Here is a 22,073-nt window from a genome sequence, read left to right on the forward strand (position 1 = left end):
TGGTGATTTTTGTACCACTAAAAGAAAGATGAAACTTAAAAGCTTTAACTGATTACTATTCAACTAAAGGTTTTCATTTCACCTTTTGATTTCGTACGTTGTATGCTCTCAAATTTTAATGCACTTTCCGCGGGAAATTGGAAAGAGCAGACGACAAGTCAAACTTTGCAAATTGATAACAAAAAAATGTCAGAAATCGATATGTACAATAGTGGTGATGAAGCAGAAGATGAAGAAGAAAACATCGAAATGACGGCCGCTGAAGTTTTAGAAAAGTTAGAAGAGGTATGTTCAATCGCAGTACTTGCACTCGATTATATCTAACCCAAGCAGCTGTAAGACCTCGATCGACTGATAGTAGCAGAAACTATATCTGTTTTATGTGTCTCTTCTCTCACGTTCCCACAGCGAATACGTAGGTAAAGGGACAAAACTAACCCCAACAGCAAACAACTGATTTCATTGATATTTTCATTTTGCATACGAATACTATAACTTTTTCCATATTATTAGTAACAGTAACAACAACCTCGAAATCTATGATTAATTGGTGTTAAATACAAGAGTTTTTAGTTTGTTTTCTTGACTCCAAATATATCATCGAAATATTATTAAATATTAGCATTTAACTTAACTGTGTAGTCTGCTCTAAAATAAGGAAAGTAAACGTAAGAGATATTCTAAGCTTTAAACATTCGGCCAAAAGTCCTAGTTGTATTTTCATTGAGGTGATGACTCACCCTTATGCATGTAAACTAATGAGTTTTATTACATAATATAACATCACATAATTTACAGTAAAATTACTAGAAAGTACCGGCAGGACTGGTAAATAACATCTTATAATTTGAGGTAAAAAAATCCAGCAAAAGGAAGCACTTAAATTGATGGCATGTATAAGTAGGACTAATTTAAGTGTGGTTACAAACTAGCTCCCAGGAAAACTGCAGATAAGTTATACCTAACTGACTGACATGCACTGTTTTAATTTTTCAGGCATGGCTGAACGAAAAGTTTTCACCTGATCTTCTGGAGAGCAAGACAGATTTAGTAGAATGCATGCTTGAACAAGTCCATGCCATGGAAGAAAATCTCCGATTAGCCAGAAAGGGTGATCTCAAAATTAGTCTTCATCGCATGGAGGTGGTCTTATGATTTGATTCTGTTTTCAAAAGAATTATTGGTTAGCCTGGAATAGCTGATGTTTCATTTTAACTTTTATCGTATGTTATTGTTTGCTGAAGCATAAATCTAAGCTATCTTTTTTCTGCCTGTTTATTTTAATAAAGAATATACCTGTATTACAGTCAACCCTTGATATTTATATGTATAAGGGACAGTTAAATATTTTACATCTAGAGCACCACTCGACATAAGCAAAATTAGTTTGGTGTCAGCTTCAGTTATTTTAAAAATAATTTCAGATTAAGCAGATAGGACAGCATTGTTGTCAAGTTTACTACTGGGATAACACAATCTTGGCAGAAATAGATTTATTAAAAGCAGTTATGTACCTCTCATGAGCTTGTCAATTTGTATATTGTTTGAGAATTTTTAAAAAAAATTTGTAAATACAGGAAAATATTTTATTGTAATAGTGATAATATAAAGCATCAGAATAAAAAGCATATTAAGGTAATAGTTAATAGAAGTAAAATTGCTAGTTTCACAATTGTGTTATCCTTCATAACATTGCTCACTAATCCAGATGGTATGGTGTATCATGCTTTCAAACAAAAAACAAAACAAGAGTAATTAAAACAAGAAAATCGTGTTGATTGAGGATGTACCTGGGCATTGCTTTTTCACTTTTTAAAACTGAATATCAGGAAGCCAGCTTTCAAAATACATTTCGGTTGGCCTTTTTCAGATTGACAGAGTGCGATTTGTCATTAGCAGTTATCTGCGTCTGAGGCTCAGTAAAGTATGAAGTTATTTTGTTTTAAAGTATTTAATTGATAAAGATCAATCACTTTTTATTTATAATTATTATATATTATTTTGTTTATTGCTTTCTTAATTATTTTTTCTCAGTTTCATGATTTATTTAATTGGAAATCTTAATAAACTACATTTCAAGTGAAAAATTATTGTGCTCTTGTAAGTAATATTATGGACTGAATAAGTCAACTGGCAACTGTGTAAGGGGTGGGTAGGTGGTGAAATGGTTATACTCATATGTACTACAAATATGCAGGCATACATAAAATATATTCTTATATGAGGATTTTATTTTTGGAACAGATAGAAAAATTCACCAGCTATTCATTTGAAAAAGAAGAAAAGAGAGGTGAAAATCAAGCACCACTTTTATCAGAGGCAGAAGAAGAGTTTGCCAAAAGGTATGAATACTTATAATGCTGGGCTTAAAACTGAAATACAAAGGTGTAAGAGTATGAATTTCAGCAGTTGGGAATGTATTTATCTGGCAAAGCTGCTGGTACCAAAAGGATTAAAAAGGACAAGATCAAATAAAAAAGGATTAGCCATTTGTGCCAGTTTTATTGCCAGGTCAGCTTTAAATTGTTACCTTAACACTTAAAACCATAGTCTTTCTCTAGACAACACACAATCCAGAGATTTTATTGCAGAATACTATTATCAGTAATCAATGGGCAGTAGTCAATAGTTACATATTGAACGTAGTATGTGAAATAAATGTATTTCTCATGTATAGTGGGAAAGCATAGCATAGATACAAGAGAGAAGCAACCTGGCTGAGGTCTTGAATTTAACAATGACAAGCTTTAAAAAACATTTTGAGCACTTTATGTTCGGTATCAGTACTTTTGACAACTTACCCTATTATTTAAATTCTCATATATTTCTAGTTAATTGGTTTGGTTGAGAAAATATACCGTTTGCAGCTCCGAAGTAGGCAGGAACTTGGAAAAAACATGTTTGGTTACCTCCCTTGCATTAAGAAACAAAGCATGATATGGCTAGAGTAGAGCATTGATCTGAAAACCATTCTCATTTTCCAAGGTGGTACCCCATAAAAGCAAGAAAGTTTTCTTATTTATTTTATTGGTTTTTCTGAAGCTCAAAGAATTTTAGAGGCATGTTAACTTCTAATGAAAAGTTAAAATACTTGAGATACTTCGTGCAACACCTAAAATCACACTTGATTTTGTTTGTCTCATCACCTTTAGAATGACATTAAATTAACTATTAAAGATAAATGAATACATGCAGTTGCTTGGAAAAAGTACCAGTCCTGATGGCTAGTCTGCATAATTTCAGAGCAGCTAGTCTGTTGCATGCTGAGACTTGTGACATGAAAACTTATCTATCCAGCAGGAATAAATATATGATTTATTAAGGGGGCATAAAAAAAAAGGCAGTGAAAGGAGATTGAGTTCTGCTTTCATTAGGCCTCGTCTGGACAGAAGAAACCGCTTACAATTCAGTGTTCCCATTGGCCACAAGAAATATATGAAATGCTTTTTCTTGTACTTTGCCAAAGACAAATGCATTAGGATCTCTAAAAGATGATAGATAATTAGAGAAAGAATTTGCCTGGTTCAGTTGTTAAACAGCTTTTAATAACGACACTGTTTCTGATTTTATGCATTTAATTCTTGAAGTCCCTTCCCATTCAGATCCACCATTTACAGTCACATGTGAGTCCTTTAATTGTCCACTCAAAATGCATCTGCTTTCAAGTTGATTGGCATAGGCATTGAAATAGTTGTCTAGATTTGCAGCTTTTAAACCGGTGTGGCTTATTCATAAATAAAATAGAGATTTTTAAAAAATATTTAGTGGGTGCAGTTTATATACTAACTGTTTAATTTTATGTAAATTCTGCTTGGATTATCTTTGTTAGGTGTTCAGTGTTCTTTATCATCCATTTTTCCACTATCTTAGATTTTCTTTTTAGTTGTTGTTACAGGTATAGCATGTACACTTCACTTGAATAATGATAATCATAAGGGAATTTTTATATCACATTTCATAAGGCTTAAAGGGCTTTACAAAAGAAAAGCTTGTACACAAAAAAAGACTGATACAAATATTACAACACACATATGGACACATACCAAAACAACTCGGCAAAGAAACAGACAGGAGACGCAGCAACTGTAAACATGACAAAGACCTACACACAAAGCATGCCAGGGCAGTTCAGCATAAAAAAAGGACTGGCAGACATTGAGAGTGGAAAAGAGAAGTTTGAGGCAGTGCGTGGGTTTGGCAGAAAATGCAGAGCAGACATAGTTATGAATTCAAGACTCAAAGTGGTAGTTCATGCTCCAACTGTGACAGAGACATGAGACTGCAGAACATATGGCTGTCAATTTTTGAAACAATGAAATTCACAACCAGGAGTGGCATTGCAATTGCATCAACAGTCCAAAAATTCATTGAGAAATTTTAAAAAGGAGATCAGAGAGTTAAATGTATGCTGCAGCAATGGATCTAAAAGCAAAGCAGCGACAGTGTGATTATGCATGATAAAGATTTATTATTATTAAATTTTGCATGCAGGTACCTGGAAAGCATCAAGGGACACTTCAATACTTTGGCACTGAGACACATGCCGCCTATTATGCAGAGTATGGAAAAAGAGCTGGCAGGTACATTTAGAATGACTTCAGTAAGATATTTTTGTAAATAGGCTATTTTACTATCAGCAGGCTTCTGTATCAGCCAATTTCTGGTTGGCTTAGTTTGCATGCTGTTAGACCATACCAGCTGAAAGCTCTAGCTGAAGTTTGGTTATGTCATTTTATATAAAGTTAGTTTTATTTAATAATATTAGTAATATCTAGATAGAAATAGTAATTTCTTGCAAAAATGTTGCTGCGGCTACCTTCTGTCTACAAGATGCATTTATTTTTTGTAAGGGCCATGGGAGGCATTTAGCTTCATTTATGTCCTTTTTTATGTTTATTTTATTGAAAGTTGTAACTTAAGATGAATTTTCATAGCTTCTTTTTTATTGGACTGTGTGTAAAGTTTTATCTGCATTTTTCTTATTTTATTTTTGAATTTAGTTTTGACATAGCTTGAAATGAAGATTCTTTTATTTATATCATAGCTGAAGGCATCATCAAAAATCAAGTGTGAAATTATGACATATTTGCATATCTCTCTTTGGTGCACATGCTTGTGTTTATCTCATGACATCTTAAAAGACAGAAACAAAGATGGAACAATGCAGGTTTATTTTTCTGTAAGCGTAATTTGATTTGCTGGACAACTGTTTGAAAGTCATAAGCCTAAGGTGAAGCTGATGCAGATAGTAGCTCAGGTTGTTATTTATTCAGTCTAAATCCCGTTGCAGGTGTCAAGCCTAATCTAGACAGCTATGTGTTTCTACGAGTGAATCAGAGCACACAAAACGTTCTCATTGATGATGACAACATTGACGCTGGGTGAGACATTATACCCTTCATTTTTATTTTATTGAGCAATATTAATGACACTGCATTGTCTAGGATTGAAAGCTAAGTCATTTTGTATAACTAAATTGTTACTGGCTTTTAGAGCTACAATTCAATAAAAAAAAAAACAGCGTTACTTTAATTTAACACTATTTAATGACTAGTATTCTGTAAGTTATCTAAGACCTTTTCCTTCACTTTGTCAGATTTATTTAGGCTATGTGGACTAAGAGAGACTAAAAGGTGTGCAAAGTTCTAACAATCAAGGTTAAAGGAAGACTAGTCAGCAGAAGAGGCTACACTGGTGCTTTTGGAGAAGGACCAAGAAACTAGAATCTTTTTACTCACGTTGACTTAATCGAGTGCTTGTTGTCTTTGCCTTGAAATTTTTTTGGTGGAAGTTTGTATGGACAGAACAGGGAAACTGTGACTAGTGGGAGGAAATCCGAAGAGACAGAAAGAGGAAAATGCCAGCAGGGTTGCATTCAAATTTGCTACCTTCCTTTGATGGGTCACTGGCTGTCGGATATAAGGAATCTGTCGATCGGGCAAATCGATGGCCGTATTTAAACTTCAAAGCCATGTGCACGATAAAATGGCAGTTTGATGTTTTATACTGTCAGGAAGAAGTATTATATATCATTATAAATGGATATCACATTCAGAGAAACTGCCTGACTGTGCCGAACACATAATCTGAGCTCTCTGCCTATCATCATCGTCTTGCTGACAAAGCGTTTTGTCTTTGCACCACAGAGCCACTCATAGAAAATAGACGAGTTGAGGTATATGTTAACTCAGTGAGTGAAATCATGCATATCTTCGAAAAGGATTAGACGGTGTGATAGTATGACGTGTTTCGAAATTGCCTCGAACTTTAAAACAATTATTGGGGGGAGTGTGGGGAAGGGGGGAACCAACATATCACAACTCTGCTTTGTTTATTAGACAGGTGTGTGTAGGCGTGACGGCTTCCAATCAGTATTTTCTCCTTCAAGATTGATTCATAATTTGCTTTGTTGCGTCTCTGCTGGCATGGGAATACTTACAACTTAAAAATGTTCTTATAAAGTTAGTTATAATTTTATTATGCGAAAAGCTACATGACTCTTTCATTATAAGTTGTACCGAGGCAACAAAAATATTGAAAAAGGTGTGGTGTATTCTGATTGTTCTTTTTGGGAAAGCGGAATGTCCTGTCTACCTTGTGGGCAAATGCTGAAGGCATGCGGATAATTTATCCAACCGTCCGTGTGTAGGAGAATCGATTTGGGGCATTCTCTCCCCCCAAAAAGTAAAAGTTTTGTCTGTTGAGACGAGACCTTTCCGTTGTCAGCTAGCTTTATGTTTATAATGGGTCGGTCTTCCCTCTCTTTCTGTGCACGGGTGCTCAAGAACAGTAGAATGAAACAGTTATGTAACTCCCCAGATTGTACTTGGAAAGTACTCGTAGGATTTCCAAAGATTGTAGGGTTTTATCCCCACCTATTAATAATTTCAACAAATTTGCTATTTTTTTCTTAAATTGAACATAGATTAAAAGGCTTTTCTCGGGTTGCAATGTTTTCATTGTTTGCATATGCAAGATTCCCTTGCAATGTACCATTGCAACACCGTTCTGCTCTCACGCAGCAAGGCCACACGCAGACGGCTTGAGTATGGGTAGTAAGCAATATAGCAAACATTGACTAAAAGGTTCCTTTTTACTGCTTAGTCATATTACTCGAGGAAGTAGAGAGAGAAGAAACTAATGTAGTTGCGGGAATGAGGGCGTGGTTAAGTATACATGGGTATATTATTCTCCCACTTAAAAATATTAAATTAATCTCGAGAGATTTGTAATAGTTTCTTACAGCATTTGTGGGAATTTCTGATGGAGTTAATCTTGTTGAAAAATTTATATATTAATTTCTTTTAATGGTTCGCGCGTTTATTGGCTCTTTTGTCGCTTTTACTCAATGGAAAATGGTTATTTGAGGATATGTCCATAGCTTTAATCGTCGCATGTGTGTTTCAGGGATGAAATAATCGACCTGGAGAAAGGAGATCAGCACATCCTGCGTTACAAGCCAGTAGCATCCCTAGTCGCCTCGGGTGCTGTTTCTCTTATCTGATTTGGGAGGGAAAACACTTTTTTCCTCTCACCACACTCTCACTTCTTCTGTCTCCCTGACCCATTTCCCCCTTCCTCTCGTTCTTTCTGTTATTGCCTCCCATGTGTGTGTGTGGAGATAACATTTTGTTTGATGCGTGTAGTGTTAGAGTGGATGCTTTATCAGTTTCTGCACTGCACAGAAATCTCGCAGCAGCGATTACGATAACGATTCTGAAGATAAGCTTGATTTTTAAAATAGATTTCTGTGTAACAGCCATATTAAAAGTTAATAAATATTAGTAAGTGAAATGTCTGTTCGTTGTAATGCTTGTGCTTGCGGGTGAAGATAAGCTAACAGCCTTGCAGCAAAAAAAACCAAAACAACAACAACAACAACAGGTAAACATGCATATCGACATACATTTCGACACGCATTGTTTTAGGAAGCTGGTATTTGAAACAGTTCGGGAAAGAACGACTCTTGAAACTTATTTTTCAGAGTTAAGCAAATAGAGTGCCAGTTACTGGTTATGTGTATATATCTCGTAATATTTTGTTTACACAGTTGTGCGCTGCGTATTTGACCACATTAAGAGGCACCCTCCCTCGCCTGCTTTGTTTTTCCTGGCTACCAGCTGTGTCACCCGGAGAGATCAGGAAGCAGCGAGCGCATTTTTTGCGGTATGCTTAGCAGGATTATTTGCTAAAGAGTGGCTTGGTTTGAAAAAAAAGTCTGAATAAATGTTCTTTTATTCTTTAGATACAAACATCAAGCACAAAGAGATTCAAAACACCGAACTCTAGAATAAACTAGGATAGTTCGTCAAAGCAAGAGTTAAGCGTACATGTAGATTTTCGTGATGTTAATGGGTGGACACAAATCACGTTTGGATTGTTAACAGCCGATTATCTCGTTAAATATCTGGGACTGTTCGTGATAAGTGTAGTGTCTTCATCTTCATCACTAACGGCAGCACATGCTTGTTTCACGCTAAGAATTAAAACGTTAAAGATTTTCCTTATTACTACTCAAATTATTTCTAGTATCGTAAAAAAAACGTGATAGAGGTTATCCCAGTGACCTTATGGTTGGAAGGGGAGTGAGTGTCCATTTCTTTCCCCTCGCTGCATTACTCTTACGGAGACGTTTGTCTATTCCAAGCTGCATCAGCTGGACACTTGAGTCACAAGGTATCCGGCGACTATGCATACCGTCTTCAAACGCCGTTGCTTTGTGCCCCCTCCCCCCCATTCCTCGACTGTCCGTGCATATTGCCTTAAAGTTTTGGCAAGTGCAGAAACAAATTTTCACATTCAATGGCATTCGCAAATATATCTGCGTACTCAACTGTTAAAAAGACAACGAAATTTTCTTCACGGGAAAAATGCTTATCGGGCGAAAGTATGTCAAACCTGATATATGCTATAGTTAGTCCATCGCTGTGTTTGAGCATCAGACGTTTCTCCACGAAGTACGTGTGCACCCTGTCGATTGGCCTCATTAGTTTTTCATATCTTTAAAGGTAAATAAGTTCATTCTGGCGGAATGAGTTGACACCGTATCTGGACATAATGCACAGAATACAAGATGTAAGACTTGCTCGAAGTCGAGCGAACGTTTAACTGTTTAGTCAAGCGTTTGTCCATGCTAGCATGCTAGACTTCAATGGTCAGCAAAACAAAATTGCCAATCCTGCTTCGCATGTTATCTTGCTTTATTTCTGATTTCATATTCTCACAGAAGCCGAATGTCTGTCAGAGGTAAAATTCGGATGGTGGTTGTAGCTATCAGGCGGTTTTATATATATATAACACGAAAAGTGTTTTATGGAATAGCTGTGGCGGTGTTTATCCTGTTTTGTTTTTTTTTTTTTGTTTGTTGTTTTGTTTTTTTTTTGGGGGGGAGGGGGGAATGGCATGTTGAACCTTTTTTATTCATTCAAACACATTTAGTGTAGTTGAACTGTTAGCTTTTTTCGTATCTTTGCATCGTTGAAAATTACCGGTTTTTGATTTCACAATGAAAATGTAATAATAAAGGTAAAGGTCGTCCTTTACCCCTCCTCCATTTTTAAAAAAACAGTCACTGGGGAGTGAGGTGTTGAGACCCTCACTTATCTCGGAGGCAGCTTTACGACACAACGGTGTCCTTATCCTCTACCCTTACTGCCTTACCTTCCACAAGCCTCTTTGACAGGTACACATTTCCAACAGCTGAGTCAGCTGGGGGATATTTGTCGCGTCTGCACTTCTCTCGGTTGGGACTGGGGTGCTAAAACCAATCGGCTAAAAAAAAAAAAAAAACAAAAAACAACAAAAATCAGGTACTCAATAAACTGTTCACCCACAGACAACATTCCCCTCCCCCACTCCAGCACATAGTTTACAGTCGGACAGTACCACGTATCCATCATCTTAATATTTGTAAAACAATGCTATTATTGGGATGGGGTGGGTAGAAGAATAGACTAGAGGTAGTGTAGGCAGTGAAATGGAGGTACTTTACCAATAGGGTTCCCACCTCTCTCTCTCACACACACAAGGAATGCAAATGCACAGCGGCACGAGATAATGCTGTCTGAAAACTTGTTTCGCAGGATGGGCCAACATTCTTCCGCCATGTGAAGGAGAAAATCTCGAAGCGTTGACGAGGCCTTATGTCTTTAGTTTCAGTTTAGTCCACTGATATCAAATCACAAGGGTTCAGGCCCTATTTTTGAACTCCCAGGAGTTTGTATCATATATTGCACATATTGTGGAAACATTAATCTTATTTTATCCAAGGTGGAACGAACCGGGAGCTAGCACAGTGATTGTTTGCTGTTTTTTTTCTCTTTTGCAAAATTTTGCACATTGTCATTACTGCTCTTTTGCTACTTTATCAGGATGATGTTGTTCAACATTTGGATTTCTGTCCATTTTGCACACATTTCATGACTCTCTCCACAAAAACGTGACTCTCTCTCTCTGCACTCACACTGTAAGGCGCGCTGGCAGAATGAACGCCATTCGGCTCAACTGGCTCATCTCGGACGTTCGGATGTTCGAGTTCCAAATATTTGTTCTCCAGCGAATACGATTTGGTCAAGGCGTTTGATCACTGTATTAAAACCAAGAGCAAGCGAAACAGTTCTGTCACCTATTGTAATGTAATTTTATCGCTCGTTTTGTGAGAGAAAATCGTTTATTTTGTAAACAAAGCATTTAGAAGAAAAACGCTTACCATTTAAAAAGCAAGAGCATTCAAGTAATAGTATTTGTTGTAAGACAACCATTAAAACCAGCAAATATCTGTATTGGTTATTACAAATCGCGCGCTAGTATTCAGTCTAGTGTTCTTATAGGTTTTGTATCTAGCTTCAGACATTAAAAGTACCATAAATGCTTGTTAACAACAAAGAATTAAATTACATTTAACTGATGAAAGACAGTGTAAATAATGTTTTCCTCATCCGTCACTATGATGCAATAAAACAGAAATACAGTTTCTTACGGATTGCAGTACCGTTGTACATACATATCAAACATCTTTACTTACTTTGCGTAAAAAGAATGTTATGAGGAAGCAAAAGGTAGACTAGATGTGTAAAGTAGGGCAGGTAGGCAGCTGTACTTTAAAAGTAGAGCATGACCATCACGGTAGGAATGGGGAATGAAGGTGGTTAGAAAGGAAAAGGGAAGCAATAGGTGGCAAGGGAATTATCGCGTGTTGGGCTGGCAATGCTGCTCAGGCGCCATACAGACATCCCATATTCTCACGACAATAGCTTAACATCACGTCTCCAACACGCGGTCTTATGGTACCTGGTTGTATCTACAATGTCAAATATCTACGAACTGAGCTAGGCAAGTAAGCTGTCCTTACAGGTCCGTTGCTGTCAGGTTTGTAGGTTACTGGACGATGACCTGTACAGTACTTTAACACCAGAACCTTGCTTGTTTACTTGCTTGCAAAATCTGCGATTGTTTACGGTTATTTTAAGAGAGCGTACTACGCACGGACCGCTGTAATTTCACGCAGTTTGTTGCATGATTATGATGGTTTATAGAAGGCCACGGTTTGTAATGTTTTATAAAAAAACTTCTGTTATAGTCCAGTGTATAAGAGTCGTAGTACCTATTAATAATTTTGTCGTGACATATAACTGCCCCAAACACAACAAATGCTACAGACCGAAATAGCGAACTATTGTCATGGGACTATTCGACAAAAGCCATGATAATGAAGCAAATATAATCTTATAAGTAAAACAGTATGTGGTTGTTGAGGGATCTAGTTGACCGCTATGCAGATTTATACCGTTTGTTCGAGCGTAATCAAAATCCTTTTGTCAACGGAAAAGTCGTCAACTGACTGTGAAGGTTAGCAGCATGCCAGCATCACAATATCTCCCCTGCACTAGAAGCAGTGTCTTCCCCCTACCTACGTCCCAGTTTTTTTTTTGTTTTTTTTTTATCTACTCCATTAGCGCGCTGACATCTTGTCAGTCGATGGAACGTTACCACGGCAGTGCAGGGGTTAAAAACTGGCTTGTCGCTACTCCAGCGAGGTCATCGTTCTGACCTCTACTCGGGACACTCTGTGTGACATATGTTCGTCGAGGGTTTTCCTCAGATCTTCCATTTTCCACCGTCGTCCACCATCCCTCTCCCACTTCAGTGTGAAGTCCTTCAACCGACCAACTGATATTCGATTGTTCGTGAACATCTTTGAGATGTAACTGGTTCATGTAAATAAAAAATGGACCGCAAACTGAGATACGAATTTTATTTGGGTCACCCTCGATATAGCCTTGACACACATCTAATGTAGGTCAGGTTTTATTGTGGTGTATTTTCACCTGATAGCAGGAGAGCAGCACTGGCGTGTGGTGTTTCTTCATGGTGTACTGACACTGAGAGTAGGCGGGGCTTATCATTACGCCTCCCCCTCCTTTCCCTGGGACAGAAATACGCGCTGATAGGACGGTCTTCCTTCTTGAGTTGGATCCATTCCCAAGAACCATTGCGGTCAACTGTCAAGTGGAGGTGATTGCCCTCGATTTTTCTGGATGTACTTTTTTTTCTCGCGGCTTTCTCTTTGCCAACAGCCATATGTCTTCCCTTTGTCTCCAAGTTCCCACCAATGTTCAGCTAGTAATGTTTGTTCCCTTGTGATTTGGTTCTTATTGCATCGTCTCGTAAGCATTTTTTTTTTTACATTATCACTGCGACAAATTGAGCATGCTCCACAAAAAAGATGGTGATGATTTAATCTGAATGTTGTTAATAAAAATGACAGAATGATACTTCTGGAATGCTATGTCACAGTAAATAATGATAGAACATGTTCCCCATGTGGAGGCAAGCTCAATGCGCTATGGAAAGAAATCCCAAACGAGACCGACTGTTGACCATACGCTAAAAGAGCAACAGCAGCAAAATGGCAAACATATGGAATGGAGTGTGTTGTTGTTACTGGACACATATATTTGGCAGCAATGGGCAAGAGTCGAGGACATGTCATGTATTGTGTGTGCGCCTTGGCGTGCGTTATTGCATGTTGCCTTTTTCTGTTCGCGTGATTTCATCCTTGGGATAGCTAGACAATGCCTCGGCCTCTCAAAGCGAGATGGTGCAGCAGGTTTCATCCATAGTTTTCTAATATCACAGGCTAGATCACCGTCACCTTTAACACCAAGCCTCGTCCACCATGTGTTTACATTACGCATCTCCGACGGCACTCACAGCAGAGACATCTACACCACGTGACCAATGCGTGATATCGTCGCACGGATCGTCTGTCTAGCCACGCGACGTAACCTAGGTAACCCTTGATAATCGGAGGCATCTACTCTTGTCGCGTGGTCACTGAGTTTAGTATTCATGTCCATTCGTGAAGGTTATCATGTGCTTTGTTCTGTGTAACCTAGTAATAAAAGAGACAATAGTTAATCTTGTCAAGTAACTTTGGTGGCTATCTGCCAGCATGACGTAATTGATGATTGCCCGTTAACAGTGGAAGAGAAACATAACCGGAAACAGAAGACAAATGCGATAAGAAAGGGTTAGCCTTGCAGTCTGTCTGCCCAAAGAAGATGTGTTAGTGAAGCAAACTATTTACTTCAATTATCTTAGCATAGATTGTTTAAGCATCTAAAAAGAAAATGAGTAAATGAAAAATGAGGTGTTACATTAATGTATAATTAAAAAATATGCACCGGCACACGAGCTCGTATAGAGAAAGGGTGAGAAGGGAAAATTGCTTCATAGTCATGGGCTGTGCACTAACCGACTGCTAATCGCCTAATCAACATTCCCCGTTAGTCTGCCTGGTGTTTTTCTGGTTCCCTCTCACCGGTAGACCACGCCTCGACCATGCCGTTTGCTTTGCCTTGACCTTTCATGTCAGAGGCTATTGCCCTACACGCTACATAAAGCTTTTAAAACAGTGCGATGCTGGAGCAATATTTGCATAACAAAAGAATGGACCGCAGTCTTTCGATGATGAATACAGTTCAAGGATGTCTTGTGCGAAGATGATATATGAGACGTACGATGAAATTAAGTGGGATGCTCTTGGCACATAACGATGTCCGTATCTACGCTGCATTAAGCAGCTTAATTAGTCTTCTTGTTCCCTGCATGTGTATCAGGTCTATAGCTTGGAACCTCTCATTATTATAAGCTGGGAAACTGTAATTTTGTTTTCAGTGCATAAATTAACTTAAAACCCGTTGGCAAGGTAAGACATATTTTGCTGACACTTGAAAATTATTTTTATGCAGACAGACGAGGACAAAGACCTTCAGCTCGTATTAATATTCATTATTTGCTGTTCCTTTCTGATTTTTTTTATTTGCTATTTTCGGAGATTTGCTAACGTAGATGATATCGATGTTAAAATCCAGGAAAGGAATTCATTAAACTGTTTCCCCAACGATACAGCTGTCAGTAATTAATAAACCAAATTATCCTGGAGCACCAAAGACATTGCATTGCCGTGGAGGTATATCCGGGACACTGCTATGGGCGTTAGTGAATTTGAGGTCAACCGACCTCCCCGTGTTTACTTTTATCTGAGTTTATTTTTCTGTCCGTGTCAAGAGGTGGATGTCTTTTTCTTCTGGGGTCACGACTTGCTGGAACGATCACGGTGAACGAGTGTACATGGTATGCGTGTGGCTTTAACCTCTGAACTTAAGAGGACCGGGTCAACTCGGAGACTAGCCACGCTCGGTGCGAGGGAAGAGTCACGCAGACAGTTCGTGAGGAGTCACGCAACTTCCTAAAAGGTCATGGACATCTGTGAGCACCTTGTAAGCTCTTGGGCGTTGGCACTCGCACTCCACTGCGGCCTCGCAGATTCATATGAACAATAGACCCGGCTAAAACCGACATAAAGACATTGATCTCAGAAGCTTATCTCTCTATCAAGTTTCCTATCTACGGGACACTCTGGATTGGTAAATTATTTTTAGATGATGACATTATGATATATAAATTTATCTATTTTTCGGACTTTCTTCTTTAGGAGAACAAAGTACAACACAAAGAGATCGACACGTTGGGTCTCAGATCGATGTTCGATCTTGTCTTAGCCATGCGAACGGGTGCGAAATATTTTCATACCGAAGGTCAGGTTGGGTGGGGAGGTATAAGGAATTAGTTACATCGACGACTATACTCATCTCTTTCTTGATCCTTTCCGTGAGGTAAAAAACCCGTTGAAACGATCAAGCTGCTTCTGCGATAGCACCGATATTAGTTCTTATAAGTGTATTAAAGAATAAAAGAATGGGATATTAATGTACAATGTATTAATTAACATGTGCATCGTGAAATTTAAATGTCAGTATCCTAGTCTTCTCTGTTTATTACATAAATCATAAAATATTCTCAGTTCTGTTAATCACCAAAAACGATACCTGTGTCTTACAGGGTTAAATACAGTCTATTGTGGAATGTTTCGAGGCTATAGTTGTAGGTGTATGGATGTGAAGAAGACAAGGCAGTCGGCACGGCACTCAGTCTTTCCGTCATTTGTGTTAATATTGCGCGTGAGTGGGTGCAAACTGTTTTCTTACTATGCGCTAAGTCTATAACGTAATACATATAACACCAATACTCCAAAATTTCGTTCTTTTTTCTCTGGGAATTCCTTCACTCTGCAGGCACCACTGTTCTCTCAGGTCGTGGTCGCTGGAGAAAAGGGTTACCATTATGATGCAACTGACTCCACATGGGTAAAGCGTGCTGTTTGACCTTGACCCTACCCGTGTGATGTCTTTGTGCTGATCTACGCAGCAGTACCCATAAACATGGCAGTACCTCTCATACTTGACTATGCCCTTCCCCCACCTAACTACCCTACCTCTACCCGCCTCTTCGTCACGTATTTCACGAACCACGTTTCTATCCCCCACCCTGGGCGCTTTATAGTTTATGTCTTTGTTGTTGACAGCGTCCTCCAGCGTATTCGATACCTTGAACTTGGTATAAGATATAAGTTTCATGGAAACACAACTGGTCTATAAAAGTAACAAAATGCCGATTCTGGAATTTAATTGACACTTAATGTCGGATTTGAAGGACCTGAATATTCACATAAGGATGTAGCCTTAAAAGTGGCAATAGAGCCCTATGGATAAAGCACTGACGTCGGAACCCGAAGGCGCGTCTGTTCGAAACCCATCTGGATCATCGAACTCGATCCCCCCAATAAACCCGTCTATTGAACTGGTATCTACTTCCGTAAAGCGTTGGAGGTCAAGCAATGAGGGAGAAGAGATGACTACCGCACTCGGCGTGGTCAATAACATCAGTCCAGGAGAATCGAATATGGATTAATTTTTATTATTTAACAAGATTCAAGATTCTTTATATTGTCACTTTCTAAAGGGTGTTGAGATATTAAAATATATCCATGTTCACACACATTCCTATCTTTATAAATAGTATCTAGTATTCACACACGCATATACACTGGTTGGTTTATGACACTTAATAATAATAAAAAAAGACAGAAAATAAAAGGAAACAAATTCTTTCCATCATTCACTCATTCTTTCCATCTTCCAGGATCCTCGTGTAGACCTCGCGTCACAGCGGCGCTCGGTAGTGTAGTAACTAAAACACCCGCTTGTCACCACAAGACTCTGGGTTCATATCTCGTCTCGGGACACTCTGTATATTAGCAAAGCCAGTCAGTTTTCTCCGGGCCTTGCCAGCTCCAACTGGACGAGTTCGCACGCAAGCACACACCATCCCGGCCACACACACACCATTCCATGTTTATACCCCTGAGGTTCATCTCCTTGAGGAGTAACAAGAACTAAACTATTTATACCCTAGCAACGGTACGAAAATAACCGCACTAACTGCTTGTTACCTGAAGTGGTCACATTCAGATTCGTCTGTCCTGGGCAAGTTATGTCGATAGAAGAACTACCAGGTGAGACGGTGTATATATGTAAATACGCACATACTTTTCATTCTGTTATCTCTTACAGTTGCTATATAGTTCAGTGTGTCATGCCAGACGCTTTTTTGTTGTTGTTGTTGTTGTTGTGTGGTTTTTTGTTTTTTTTTTGGTCGCGGAAGCAGCAGAGCACAGACCATACTAACTAACCACAGGTTTACAAGCACATCTCAGCGCGGACTGTAGGACTGACCGGTCAGGTGCATTTTTTTCTCGTTGAACGCAATACGACGAAGTGCCGCGGCCGTGAACTTGATCTTGAAGTGCATGACGTAAGCTAGCGGTTTTGACCTTGTTCTTACTTCTACACCTGAGAGGTGGGGTGCGAGTAGGTGTGCAGGTGAGAGTGTACAATCCGTGGTCTTTTCTTTGGTCTCACATACCGCCTAACCAGCTGATTAACACTTCCGTCGCAGTCAGCTGTTTGTTGACAAGTTTAAGCCAATCAAGAACATTGATGTGACGCAGTTCCACCTCAGATGTGTGTGTGTGAGAGAGATTAAAATTGTTAGTGTAAGTAGGGAACATACATATACTGTACAGACGATACTTGCAAGTCCTAATCGCTTTAGTCTCCCTTCTGTCAGTGGGGTAGGCAAAGAGAGGGGAATAAGGGGGCAGCGAGCCCCTGAAAAAAATATTGAGGAGACAAAAGTGTCAATGTCTTTCATTGTCGGCATGAAGTTTACTCCTCCCCACCCCTTCCAGGCCCGAGCATCTTCCTACGTGTATTGCTTAACCACCTTAATTACTTTTTTTGTATTGGTGTTAGAGTTACTATTTTTCCTAAATGCACAAACTTGCTTCTTCGTTCAGTTTTCGAGTTTGTTTTAATTTTTGTCCTGATTCGTGATATTACTAACAACCCCTGTCATCATGGTGTGACGGAAGTATATGAGACACAACATATCACAGCCGTAGTGATAGACTTCAATATGTTACATAAACCAGCTGATTCTAATAAGCTTGAAGCACTGACCTTTCAACTTCACGTGACCTTCACCTATACCGCTACGGTTGACGGGCCACGTGATCTCTACATACCTCTTGCTCCTGGGACTTCATTCATAAGCTCATGTCAAGGACACTGTTGTCTTAACTGCACATGACAACCAAGCTTCTCTTCCTAATCTTCCACGAGGCCACGATACCCGTGCGTGATACCCACGGCGTGTACACGGCTTGCGTGTCTCGTAACTGGTGAACGCCCGTTACACTGGCAGATTTTGTTTTTAATGATGGAACATAGCGAAACTGCTGTTTGTTGTTTCCTCTTTTATTTTGTCTTATTTTAATTTATTTTTGGCATTGTCTTGACCGTAGACATTATCAGTTGACGCGCTCTGAGTGTCTCTTATTTATATACATATATTGTAGTGTAGAGGGGGAAAGAAGCTTGATGTGAATGTTGCCATAACAAAGGGTTAGACAAGCTAAGTGTGTTTTCTTAGTCATCTAGAGTACCCGATTTATATCACAGAAAAGTGCAGGCCAGACCTTAAAACTAGCATGTGTGTGATTTAATACCATAATGGTTTATTTGGATGGTGACTCGAGCATTGTCTTAGGATCAACGTCCATCCCGACATGCAGCAGTCACAAATTGCCATGATAACACAACAATTAAAAGCTCAGCGCAGAGCCGTGATCAGCTATAAGAGCTCCATGTAATTAACGGTAAGGACATCGGGTACCCGACAACTTTCCGTGTACACATACCCAACGAGAAGGTGATTTCCTCATGTTCATCAGCTCACGGCGAACGCTACTCACGAATCTCACGTGACGTATGACGTGAAGTCCATACAGACTTGCATACACTAAGCACGTGACAAGGGTCTGCATCTACCCGTCATAAATATAAGTTGAACGCGAGCCGAGCTCTAGCCTTGTTTTAATGTGGAACAAAGATATGACAAGTCCAGTGAACCTCGCGCCCATCAGGAAAAATAACTTGTTTGCAGCTTGCATTCAGCGCATGCGTACAAGCCACAATATTTCCATTATTTTTTGACTGGCTTGATCACGCAATCCTGTGGCGCATTTCTCCGTATTTGCGCAGCTTTATTGAGCTTCAGCGCACGCTATTGTTCTGCTGTTTCTAATAAGTTTTTGTGTGCAAACATGGCGAGAGGCACGACTACAATGTGCGAGTGCTGCTGATGACATGCTGGCTGTTGACATACTCCTTAGTGTGTGACATTCTGTGTCAGCACTCTAGAAGATGAATTGAAAGGGGAGGGTAATACCGAAAATGAGATTGCGAGGCGCCCTCTGATGTAACGAAGCTTGTTTTGAATTTTCTCCTTTTTTTTACAAGAATCGTGCATCGACGTAGTCAATATTCTTGTCAAGCATTGAAATCATTTTCGGGTTAAAACAAAATCTCTTTTAAAGCGAATAGAGAAATAAGTTATTTTGAAGCGTGCAAGTACCCATTCTGTGTGTGTGTGAGAGATTATTACCGGCATTGTACCGGTGAACCTCTTCCCCACCTTTCGTTACTTCCCAGTGGCGGTCAAGGTCGTAGGGCAACCCCCAAACACCCGCGTCACGTGGGGACTACATCGCACGCAGCCTGCAATCACGTGCACACGGCGGCTTGCTGGCTGGTCCGTACGTGTGTTGACGAGTCTGTGCCTTGTGGAGGTAGGAACAGTATCACGTGCAGAATAGACACGAGGAGTTCGCTGCTCCCATAGTCTGTGAACTTCCTGTGACGTGAACCGTATCACCTATTCAACGTTTTCACGCCTAGGCCTCGTGTAAACAGCAACATCGCTGATATGTGGACTGTCCAGTTCTGTAAGACTGACGATCTACTTTCTGCGCTATCGAGGCAGTCACATACTGTTGATATAATATATTATGAACTGTCACGGATAGGATGGGTGGGGGAAATTGGTCCCACATCGTTGATAAGTGAACTTTCCAGTTCTTGCATCAGTCACAGAATCTGAAGCGAGGCAACCATGTCTGTTGCTGCTGCATTCTTGCTCCAGTTTCTTACTGTCATAAAGCATGCGTTGGTTGTCATTCCTTCCTGCTGTCTTTTCTTTGTGATTTGTCGCGTTTTGAGTGTAATGAGTCGACAACAACTTTGTTTAAAACAAAGACTACGACTGCTTTGTGCGCCGGTCTTAATGCTGTTATCTCAGGTACACGTGTGTTTTCTTACTCTACCCGGGTACTTGACTGCACGTCCAGCAGAAAACTAAGCAAATAACTCATAAACGGGTATCTTGACATTTTGGAAAGGAATAACCGTTATTTTGTGTAAAATTGTACCAGTACATTCAAAAGATAATTAAATTAGTTGCCGTGTCTCTGGATTTTAAGTAAAAGAAAAAGCTGTACAGCTGACAGCAATTTGTATATCTCCGTGTTGTTGTCTACGCCAAGCATGAGCAAATTTCCATCATGCGGTGCTAATTAATGCTGTAATGATTGAGTTATTCTGTCCGAGTGCATGAATCACGAGTAATTTGTAGTGGAGCAAGCTTCTGAAAACAAGATGAATGGATTAGGGATTTTATTTTTCAATAGATATTTTGAGCCTACAGCAAAACAACAGTCACATACCCTCTCCTGGAAATGGGGGTAACATGTTAGAAATGAATGTGAAGGTGACCCGAAGAGCGAGGGGAACTGTGATATTAATGAAGCTCGAGGGGTTGGCGTCATCCCCTGCGAGCTACTTCCCTTAGTTGGGGTAAACAACCCCCCCCCCACCTCCCACCCCCAGTTTCCTGAGAATCGAAAACTAAGACATGACATTTTTGAGTTAGTGTTACAAAATCTGAACGAGTTCTATGTTAAAAATGGGAATAAAGTTATACGTTATCGGCACTGGTGGTGGAGGTGGTTGTTGTTGTTGTTGTGATGAAAAGTATCTTTGTGCTAGGTCTGTTAGTCAACAAGATACAAAACTACATCAATTTTTGTTTACAGCTGGTGACATAGCCGCCAGTACCTAAATCACTCGATCAGTTCTTTTACACGTCCTTTGCGCGATTGGCCCTCATTAAGTTCGTACTTTAATTTTGTGACATACATATTATATATATTATATACTTATATATATATAATTCATCTTGCTATGATGATTAAACAACTGACTGATTTTATATTATGGGCTGGATCTATAAATTCAGTTAAGCTGAATTTCAAATGTAGGTTCAGCTTTACTTTGAGTAAGCCAACACTCTCGCTCATATCAAACTTTTCCAGCCTCATCCACCAGAGAAGGCGGGGTACTCACGCAAATGCTCCCTGTCTGTGTAATTGCTGTCCAGATATTTGTAGACTTCCTGTTCTCGCCTCTCACTCATCTTTCATTTTATCTGTTTCTTTTCCCATCAAAATATATCTGTGCACGAGCACACTAAACGCACCTTGCGCTCACATGTGTTATGCTCCAGCAAAAAAAAGGATATACATGTATTTTGTTTTCAAAAGAAACGTTCCTTTTGTCCAACCAAACCATTAATCCATTATAAAAAATCATTCAGTTGCAAAGTACCCCGGTTCAAACAATTTTTATTCTAGTGCACTTTTATCTTTGCCACGGCACCTCAGCAAATTACACGACATGGTATTAGGGCGAGGATAATACCCTCTTTCGGCCTCATGACATTTGAGATCTCAACAATAAACTGAAAGATTTGCCAGGCCCACTGTTAGTGTATCGTACTTACAGGCTTGCCACATGGTTGAACCCCGGACGTATCGCCCTCAGCAGGTGTGCACGCGTGCGTGTTAAGGGCTTTATAAGCGTGCGTGCGTGCATTTACACGTTTGTATTTATCTTTCATGTGTGTGTCAGTCACTCAAGTTGATATATTGGTTGGTTTATTTAGTATGAAATCTTCCACTTTGAGGTGATTTCGCACAATGGGAATGGGGTAAGGTAACCGGAGAAAACAGAGTGTCCCAAGGTGAGACCTGAACCCAGAGTCTCTCACTGCGGTGGTGACAAGGGAGTGTTTTAAGCACTACACTTCCGGGCGTCCGAGTCTATGTGTGTAGTAGTTCGACGAAGGTGTGTTTCTCTAAGGACACAAGAAAAAGTAGGTAGGGGTGATTAAAGTCAGGTGTGTCACTACCTGGATTGACTATAGGGCTAAGT

At 39.5% G+C, this 22,073-nt stretch overlaps 1 protein-coding gene across 1 annotated transcript; it reads left to right on the plus strand.

The window, feature by feature from the left end:
* Nucleotides 1-79: 79 nt before the first annotated feature.
* LOC112564271 (DNA replication complex GINS protein SLD5-like) lies at nucleotides 80-7,861 on the plus strand. The gene is made up of 7 exons (XM_025238970.1): nucleotides 80-285; nucleotides 997-1,143; nucleotides 1,871-1,924; nucleotides 2,245-2,342; nucleotides 4,492-4,580; nucleotides 5,291-5,381; nucleotides 7,408-7,861. Exons 1-7 carry the CDS (start codon nucleotides 103-105, stop codon nucleotides 7,502-7,504), a joined length of 759 nt encoding a protein of 252 aa, XP_025094755.1. The 5' UTR covers nucleotides 80-102; the 3' UTR covers nucleotides 7,505-7,861.
* The last annotated feature ends 14,212 nt before the right edge of the window (nucleotides 7,862-22,073 follow it).

The sequence above is a fragment of the Pomacea canaliculata genome, linkage group LG5 (genome assembly GCF_003073045.1).
Source record: "Pomacea canaliculata isolate SZHN2017 linkage group LG5, ASM307304v1, whole genome shotgun sequence".
Lineage (NCBI taxonomy): Eukaryota > Metazoa > Mollusca > Gastropoda > Architaenioglossa > Ampullariidae > Pomacea > Pomacea canaliculata.